We start from the raw sequence: 9,172 nt of genomic DNA, 5'->3' as shown, positions 1-9,172 counted from the left end.
GGCATGGGGCAGCAGGGCTGGAGGGTAGGAACTTTGGGTGGGGGGACAAGGGGCACAAGCAGGGCATCCTGCCATGTACCCCCTGCCCTCGTTTTGTTTTTCTGGCATGCCGGCACTCCAGCACCTTCCAAGGTAGGCATTGGTTTTTTCTGGCACTCGGGTCAAAAAATGTTGCCTACCCTGTGCTAGTTCAATGAATAAGGATAATTGAAGACAATATAAAGGGTGGCTTCTAAATCAGCCGCCATTGCAAGTTCATACCTAGTGATCTCACTTGCAGATTGATCCTCTGGCTGGATTTCAGAAGTGTCCCCATTATTAAGTGACTCACTGAGGTTGGCAAGGGAAGTTACAACATTTGCCAGTGTTCCTAAAGCACCCTGGCTTGTCTCAGCCTACAAAGAAAGAAACCGTTTTAGCAGATCAAAATTCTAAGTGAAATGCTGTACGTAATACATCTTCCCATCATTTTTAAAATCTCTTTATTTCCTTCTCCTATTACCCTGTACTTTTTCATTTCTCCTGAAAACTCACAGAAAACAGTGACCCACATTTGGTTATGGATAGGGATGTACCCAAACTGGGTGCGTCCAGATGAACATGGACATTTGTTTCTCTGGGGACAGTTAGCAATGCCACACCTTGTGTGCAGTTACTTCTCTCTGCGGGGTGCCCATGTCCCGCATGCTCTGGTGCACAGCAGGTTACCCAGGGTGATGTAGGGAGGATGGGGCCAACAATTGTGCTGGCCCCAGCAGCCTTAACTGGGATCCTGAGGGCCTCCTGGGGCTGCAGCCATGGCAGGAAGCCTGGACAGCAGCTGGCGTGCGACTCTAGCCAGCCAGGCTTCAGTTTTGAGTGGCATGCATTGCCGCCATGTGTGCTGTCCTGCTTTTTCACAGTGTGGGGTTTTTTTGACCCTGATGTGGATTTTTTTGACCAAAGGTAGCAATGTGGGGAACGCCTGCATGTGCAGTGCATAGTGCCACAGGCAGGTCTGCAGCATAACATATCAAATGTCTGCGCTTGTTTGGATGCGGCCATTGACGAGGCAGGAGTTGGGTTTTGCAGGCAGACTGCAGGGCTGGCTGTCATTTTTGTGGGTTTATCATGGTGCCCTCCCAGTGCCTCTGGTTGGCTCAGAGGCCCCAGTGGCCCTGCCCCTCTCTGTTATTTGGCCAAAAGAACTGTTTGTTGTGTGGTTCCACCCCTCATGCTGATTGGCTAGGAGGCTTCGCATGACAGCCAGGCCTCTCAGCCAACCAGCAGCAAGGGGCAGGGTGGCTCTACCGGTTTGCGCCAGTGGTCCTCGCACCCCACTTCTTCAGCAGGCTGCGTGGCTAGGCCACAGAGGTCGTGAGGACCACTGGCTCCCGACCAGTGAGCCTGCATTTTATTTTAGTAAGTTTTTTTTCCCCATGGATTTTGTGGACATAGGTGACAATCCCTGATCTTGTTATTTCCATGAAATTTGCAAAAATCACAAATTCAGTAGGTCCCTAGTTATGGATGGTCTTTAAGTTTCTGAAACCTTTAATCCTTACTCTTGGTGAGACATGGCATGGTGAACGAGTTACAGCTATTGACCTAAATACAGGCATGCTACTGCCTGCCAAGAAAAGACATGTACTCTTCAATCAGCTAATTTAATGATGGAAAAGACTTTCTAAACATATCTATCCTAAACCACAGAAATCATTCTAGTAAAATATATCATGTAATTATAAAATATATCTGGTAAATATATATCATGATCTCAGTCTACTTGCTACAGAGAGACAGAAGCAATCTCCATTACACCTGCTTCCTTAGGGCAAGAATCAATGGGTGGACCCCAAAGTCAGCTCAACTAGCACTCTCCTTTCCTCAGCACAAGAAGGTATTTATTGTACTTCCCTTGATGCTGTGGGGGTCTCGCCTAACCCTGATAGCTGAGATCTGGAACTTCTGTGACAGCTGAGGATAAGAAAAATTTTGTCCAACGTCCAGCCAAAATAATTTATTAAACAAAAATATGGGTTTCGTAATGAAGAAAAAGGAGTTTTACCTTGGAGTCTGCAGCTAGGAGGACAGTACCGTCATCCCGTATCAAAGGCTGTTGAATATTCACAAGCATTCCTGGATCAAGAAGACCTGCTGACCTGTTCAGAAACATAGACTCTAACAATGAATAACATTGTGTATGAACTACAAATATATATATTTCTTGAACAGGAAAATCAATTGAGTTTTTGTAACAGGGGCCCTGCTTCATTACTGAGAGAGGGAGGGAACCCAGGGCCCACTGGCCAACTTAGTCCCTTGAACAGACTAAATAGCAAAAAGATGCCTTAAATAAAATGGCTGCCCACCCCAGATACAGGCGGTGATTGGCAGGCCTGGGGCAGAAGTAGATGGTCAAAGGCTCATAAGCCCAGGGCTCGGCCCAGATAGGGCAGTCTTCCTGTAGAAACTGCAGGAGGCAGAGCTCCAGGGAGAAGCCAGTCTGGACTGCCTAAGCAGAAAGGACCCTGTGCCCCACAAGGGTGGAAGGAAACCTGTGCTGTGAGCAACAAGAAATAAGTACCTTGAACCTCTGTGTTTGTGCTACTGCAGAGTGACATTGACCCTGACAGAGGAGCTTGTGTTTTGTGAAGCTTTATTTTGGGAGTGGATACTCATGCTTTTGATTTACATCTAAACTGGATGGCCAGGGGTGGCTGTAAAGGGAGGATTTGAGGCTACTAGGTGCTGCAAGGGCATCCTATACAGAGCACCCCAGGGCCTGAAACTTGGTGGGCCATGTGAAGCAGAAACCCAACCATTTTGGAGTGAGGACTGTTGCATGCCAGAAGACTGAATACCTGGCAGCAAAGACTGAGAGGGTGCAAGTCCAGGGCCTGTGAGAGATGTGATCAGGAAGCCACGAGGCCCATAGCCTAAAGGGCAAGCTGGGGTCCATAAGCCTGGGGTTCTGGTGTGGTTGACCCCATGCAAAAGAAACCCAGCTAGACTAATGTACACCAAGGCTGAACGAGGTCTCAGCCCCAGCAAGGGCCTACGCCAAAATCCAGTCCTGCCTCCTAGGGATACCCTCCCTATGAATTGTAACATCAAGGTGTGGCAGAAGAAATAATATAATTCTGCTACAAAAAGCTGATTTTAAGCTGATTTTTTTTCTCATTTACATTGGTTTCTTCTGGCACTTTGACAGAATAAGCCATTATTAGCTATACAAATTTGCTTGACTAACTGAAGCCTTGTTCTTCTTTTTACTAAGCCCCTCTTCTAATGTTCTAAAGTCCCCTTTTGCCAAACTTAAGTTTGTGCCTTTGTAAAGTGCTTTGGAGTCAGTAGTATATTTATAGCAGCATATGTCTGCATAATACAATATAGATGAATAATGCATGATAGGTTTGGGCCCTCAGGGAGTTTATAGTCCAGAGGCCTGACATTGAGACTGTAAACTCCCTGAGGCAGGGACTTGCTTTGCATTATACATCAATGTTATGTCATTCAAACCTAAGGTTCTACACAAACAACATATAATTCCTGTATGGCTACTAATTACAATGCGGTTTATGGGGTGTAAGAGATAGGTAACAAGGAAATATCAAAGAAACACATGCATTTGACTTTGCATGTGTGTCAATAAACATAACGATTTATCAGCAAATTTTCAAAGGGGTTCCCACTCCAGCCTCCAAAATTACACACCTTTTTGTTTACAGTAAGTTTACAGGAAGATTAGGTTTTCAGACTCTTGAGACATTCAAATTATTTGTACAATTATCTGCACCTAAATATTTTTGTTGTGGGCCACAAAATCCCATATATAAAGAATAAGTCCTCAAATTGAATCTACCTTTCAAAATATGGCTTTTAAGCTAGATTCTTGTTTTCTACCTGCCTGTTTTTGCCAGTATATTCTAAAGTGCCCATCAGTATGATATCCCTATGAATTTCTGTGCCCAGTTACATGGAGGCAATTGTATGGAAAAAAATGAGCCAAAGAAACAAATTGCCTATTCTGGGAAAAGGTTAGTTACAATTCTAGGTTTTAATAAGAGACCATATTTTTTGCACCAGCTACTGCTTCCATTGGGCACTTCCCCACAGGCAGTGGGGTGTGCTTGCAGTGGCACAAATAGCAGTGGCACAAATTATTTGCTGCTGTGTGCCCCACTGCATGCCGTTCCATGTGCATTTTGGCAGGCAGCAAAATGTCCTGCCAGCACCTGGGGTGGCCCCAGCAGTATTTCCTGATGCCCTGGTGCAGCAGGGGCACAGATCCGGCACCACAGAGCCTGGCTAGAAGCTAGAGCATTGGTCTGGACTGCCAGTCCTCCACTTGTTCCAGCACACACTACAAATGCATGTGCTGTGCTGCTTTTTTCCCTTGAGTTGCTGTTCTGTTGGGGTTTGTTGCTGGGGTTTTTTTTGCTGCCAGGATTTTCCAGTGGCAAATTTTGCCCCTGTGCTGAAAATCTGCAGTGGGGTGCATGTTTTCATGTTCCAGGCATGTGGTCTATGGCACTGCAAAGAGGTTTGTGGCACCACAAACTGCACATATCTGCATGTCTGAATGCACCCAATGACTGCGTCCAGACCAGTGCAGATGTTTGCCTCCCTGGGGACAACTAGTAGCAGCACACCTTGTATTGCTGCTACTTGTTCCTGGGGAACAATGCGCCCTGTGCCATGAGCCCTCTGGAGTGCAGCAGGTTACCCTGGGTAAGGTAGGGGAAGTTGCGGCCAGCAACTGTGGCCCTTACCTAGGGTCCTGGGGGCCAGGGAACCTGTAGCTGCATTGCTCCTGCAGCTGAAAGCCTGGTTCCAGCTGGCCAGGCTCCAATTTTTTGGCACACACTGCCTCCATGTGCATCACCCCACTTTTTTCTGCGTAGGCTTTTTTGACCCTGGGATCTCCTGGAGTAAAAAAAAACCAACCCTGTACTGCAAGGTGCGGGGGTTGGGGGAAGGGCTTCTGCAGCACTACACACTATATGGCCATGCTCATCTGGACATGGCCATTGGGTCCACTTGCCACTGTCTCCAAAAGGGAAACTAAGTCCATTAATTGCTAATTGGAATTCGCAAGAGCTTCCCTCTGAGCCTTAAACAGATTAATTGTACAAACACTTACCGTGTCCCATCTTTATCTGCCACAAATGTTGGAGTTGCTATTAGAGGGCTTCTTAAGTCTTTCCTGATGTAGATTTTTTCAGTTGAGGCTGCACAGTTGGTTGGTTTCTCCCGTTGCACATCAAAAGGTTTTCTTTCACTCTGAACCGCTACGATAGAATAGAGACAGATATGAAAGGAAATAATACATCTATTTTTTTAAAAACCTGTTAATACCTAACATGGGATTTCAGCATGTATTGGCTCAGTTCAAGTCAACGCAATACTGGAAATTCTGTAAGATGGCTAAAGGGACCTAGGTCCTGTTCTTGCAATACATCTCAGCATGATGGCACTTAAGTGGCACTCAGAAGATGGTGGCACTTAAGTGGTCTACTGAGCCAGAATCATAGTTTTCTACCACATTGTATTTAACTATGTGAAGCATTCTGGAAGATGAATTCTCATAGCATATTTTTCAGGAAATAATATATAGATTCAGAGCAAATAGTATTTCTCAAACATTTTATTAAAAACTACCTAATAAAATGAAATGAAAACTGAAAACAGACCAGTTCAGCTGAGAAATTTTGCACTGCCACCTGGAATATGACAGTATGCTTCTAAGTCACAGTGGATTTGTAAATGATTTATAAATAATGTATTATTTTCACCCAATTAAGGAACAGGGCTAGTGGGCTCCTAAATACATATCTCCAGGATTTAAAAAGGCCTCTAGTTCTCAAGTAGAGGAAAACACACTTTTTCTTTAAAATGACACGGATGATCAGAAACATTTATATAGCAATTTTAAAGCAGGTGTAGTATATGCTTTCAATATTGGAATACCACCACTGAATGGACTAGCAACCAGGAACTCCTACCTCTAATTTTCTGTATGGCTTTGGGCAAGCCATTTAATATTAGGATGCTTCAGTTTCTTGCATACAATTTGGTGAAAATAGTCAAGTTGACAAGAGTTTTAAGAATTAGCTAATGTCTGTAAAGCACTTTAAAAATGTGAAGTGCTAAACTAGCGGGGATAATAAAAGCTCTGGCCTGAACATGCCTCTTCATTTGCATGCAAGGGAACATTTCTGATGTATTAGAATTAGGTTTTTTCATGGAAATGGTTAGAGTAGGAGCTGAAAATGTTTACAGCAATCTCTGCATTCATTACCTGGAGTACGTGACATCACACTGGGTACTGAATACTCACATTCCATTTTCATGCCCATTTCTAAGCATTTCTTAAGCCTACAAAACTGGCAACGATTCCGATGGTGTTTATTGATGATACAATCCTGGTTGCTACGACAACTGTAGGTCAAGTTCTTCCTGACACTCCTTTTAAAGAAACCTTTGCATCCCTCACAACTGACAGCACCATAGTGACGACCTAACGGAAAACAGAATGAACGTACAAGTCTTTTATCCCAAGAACACAATTTATATTTTTAATGTCAACATCTTATTCTATGCAGGTGAAGTATTTTGGCAAATTGCATGGTAGATTTCTTCAGTGACAACAGTACTCCAGTCTAATGTCACAGAGATTATTTTTGCAAAAGCCCCTTCAGGTTTAGTCTGTTTGCTTTAAAGGGTTTCCATAATGGCAGTCCCCAACCTAGTCAAGGATTCATGTACTATATTGCGTGCAATACAATGTAGGACCTCTGACTCACAGTGCACACGATGAAGAGTGCTCACCAAATGAGCTATCTGAAAATGTATTTTCTCCTCATCATTCAATATGTACATAATTTACTATCATCCATACCTTGAGTAAAGAATTACTGATGTTCTAATAGGTTAGTTGCTTAGCATTTTATTATTTTATGTATTTAGATTTATATGCCAACAAAGACTCAGGCTTACATTAAGACAGAATAATATATAAAAGCAAATGGGAAGTAGCACCCCTCAAGTGCTTTTACAAAAATGCCATATGCCAATGGCAATACATTACTGCTTAGCTACCCCACAAACTTTAATTAATTTGCCTTTACATCACTCCCATGAGGTGATGCTGTATTACTGTTCCCATTTTACAAATTAGGGGACTGAGACACATTTATATCAGAAGGGTACACTAATTTTAGATGACAGAAGTGTACACTAATTTTAGATGACCAGCCTGAAATGTTTGAGGCAGTCCCCCAGCCTTGGAAATTTCAGGTCAGATGGTTACAATATGAAAAAGTTATATGTGGCTGAAAATAAGGGCTTATAATGGAAATGTCAGAGAAGTTTAAATATAGATTTGTTCCTTGCATGCCTAAAATAATCCTTCTTGCTTTAGGGCACAAACCAGCCTTTAACTGATAAAGTTAAATATTCAACCCCATGGCCTATTTATTCTATTATGAAAGATCTTGGACCTTCCTGTGAAGCAAATGGGCACTCTGAAAGACTGAAAAACTGAACTAGATAGACTAGTGATCTGCTATGTCAGTTCCTAAGCTTTAGTGTTACTAGGGGTTGAGTAGGCTCCCCAAAACAAATCTATGAACTGAAACTAGCCATGAAAATGAAAGCAAACTTGTATCCCTCATACTGTACTCCTGTTAACAGGTAGGAAGTAAAAGTTATGTTGCCAATATCAGCAAGCAGACTACTACTGGACCAAGCAGAGTTTAACTAAGAGGATGCTGAATACAGCTTGTTCCAGTTGTGGTCAGTATGTCACGTCATGTCACTTGATTGTTCAGAGCAATAATCAAACACAATGAAATTCTGTAAAGTATACAAGCAATTGCCAATACACTTCATCTTTGCCCCAGTTTCTCAACACATTTCATGTCACAAAAGTATATTTGCTTACCTGATGCTTTATCTCCACAGACCACACAATATTCTACTACCTGGGGCCGCTGAACATCAGTTTTACCCAACAAACGTTCCACTGAAGCAGAGTCTGTCACTATCTAAAAAAAAATGCCAAAACAAAAAGTAGGAGTGTGCTAATAATACCAAGTTGGGCAGCATTGTCTATAAAGGGGGATCGTATAACACAGCTATAACACAAAGGAAGAACTGGATGTCCTTACAAGTGAGAGTAATGGGAATACAATAAAAGAAAACAGTCTAAAGTGCAAGGCCATCGATTTAGGAGCTATTAAGAGTTTCTGATATAAACTGGGAAACCATTAGTTGGGCACTGGAATGACCTGAATTCTTAAGATGACTATGAATAATTCATGTTAACAGGTATGAAAAAGGCAAAGGTAATCCTGAGATGTAGAGGTGCACTGATACATTGGTCTATATTGTATCGATACCAATAAAAGGAAAATTGACATTATTGGCAATCGGCTTTTTTTGGCTGATGTGGCCGATAATGTTGCCGATAAGTGCCACGTGCATGCGCGCAGCTGCAGCAATCACACAGCCAGCTTGGCAGCTTGGAGAGCAGCATCCAGCTGGCAAGTCTGTTGGGGTTAAGGGGCAGAGGGGAGGGAAGAGGAGTGTGGGGGGGGGTGCAGATGGAGGCCCCCATAGTGAGGGAGGGAGTCGGGCTGGGGCTGGGACAGGCACTACCCAGCTGGGGTGGAGTGTGGGGCAGAGCCGCAAGTGGCTCATCTGGGGGGATGTGGGGAGGAAGGAAGCAGCTCTCACTGCTGCGTGCACCCCTGGGGAAGGCATAGGGGGTGTGTACCCCCTGGACCTGTGCACAGGGCAAGGGCAGGCTGGAGCCAGGGGTGGTGCTGGGCTTTTCCTAGCGGGGGGGAGGGGCTGCGTTCGGGGTGAGTGGCAGCAGCTCTGGGACTGGGGCTACAGGGTGGGGTCCCATAGCTGCCCCCGCAACGCTGCTGCCACCTGCCCTGAGTACAGCCCCACCCCTGCCAGGAAAAGTCTGGTGTCACCCCTGGCCCCAGCCCGCAGTGGCAGCCCATCCTCACCCTGCACACAGATCCGGGGGGCACATGCCCCCTATGCCTGCTGCAGGGGTGTGCGCAGCAGCAGGAGCCGCTCCCCCATCCTCCCTGCACCTCAAGATGGGCTGCTTGCAACTCCATCCTGTGCCCCGCCCTGCCCCAGTTGGGCAGCACCTGCCCCAGCCCCAGCC

The 9,172-nt window shown here is 44.8% G+C and overlaps 1 protein-coding gene across 3 annotated transcripts in view; it reads right to left on the bottom strand.

Moving 5' to 3' along the window:
- The window catches only part of NR2C2 (nuclear receptor subfamily 2 group C member 2), a 70,083-nt gene that overhangs the window by 23,715 nt on the left and 37,196 nt on the right, over positions 1 to 9,172 (bottom strand). For all 3 annotated transcript variants that reach the window (XM_019536537.1, XM_019536539.1, XM_019536538.1), the window contains exons 4-8: positions 7,928 to 8,030; positions 6,323 to 6,502; positions 5,126 to 5,273; positions 2,048 to 2,141; positions 262 to 395 (exon numbers count right to left, since the gene is read on the bottom strand). In XM_019536537.1, the coding sequence (XP_019392082.1) occupies positions 262 to 395; positions 2,048 to 2,141; positions 5,126 to 5,273; positions 6,323 to 6,502; positions 7,928 to 8,030 (659 nt within the window). The remainder of the gene's footprint in view (positions 1 to 261; positions 396 to 2,047; positions 2,142 to 5,125; positions 5,274 to 6,322; positions 6,503 to 7,927; positions 8,031 to 9,172) is intronic.

Source organism: Crocodylus porosus, unplaced genomic scaffold, assembly GCF_001723895.1.
Source record: "Crocodylus porosus isolate Cpor-Errol unplaced genomic scaffold, CroPor_comp1, whole genome shotgun sequence".
Taxonomy (NCBI): domain Eukaryota; kingdom Metazoa; phylum Chordata; order Crocodylia; family Crocodylidae; genus Crocodylus; species Crocodylus porosus.
Note: the sequence above shows the minus strand (reverse complement) of the source record. Positions and strands in the feature narration are given on the sequence as shown.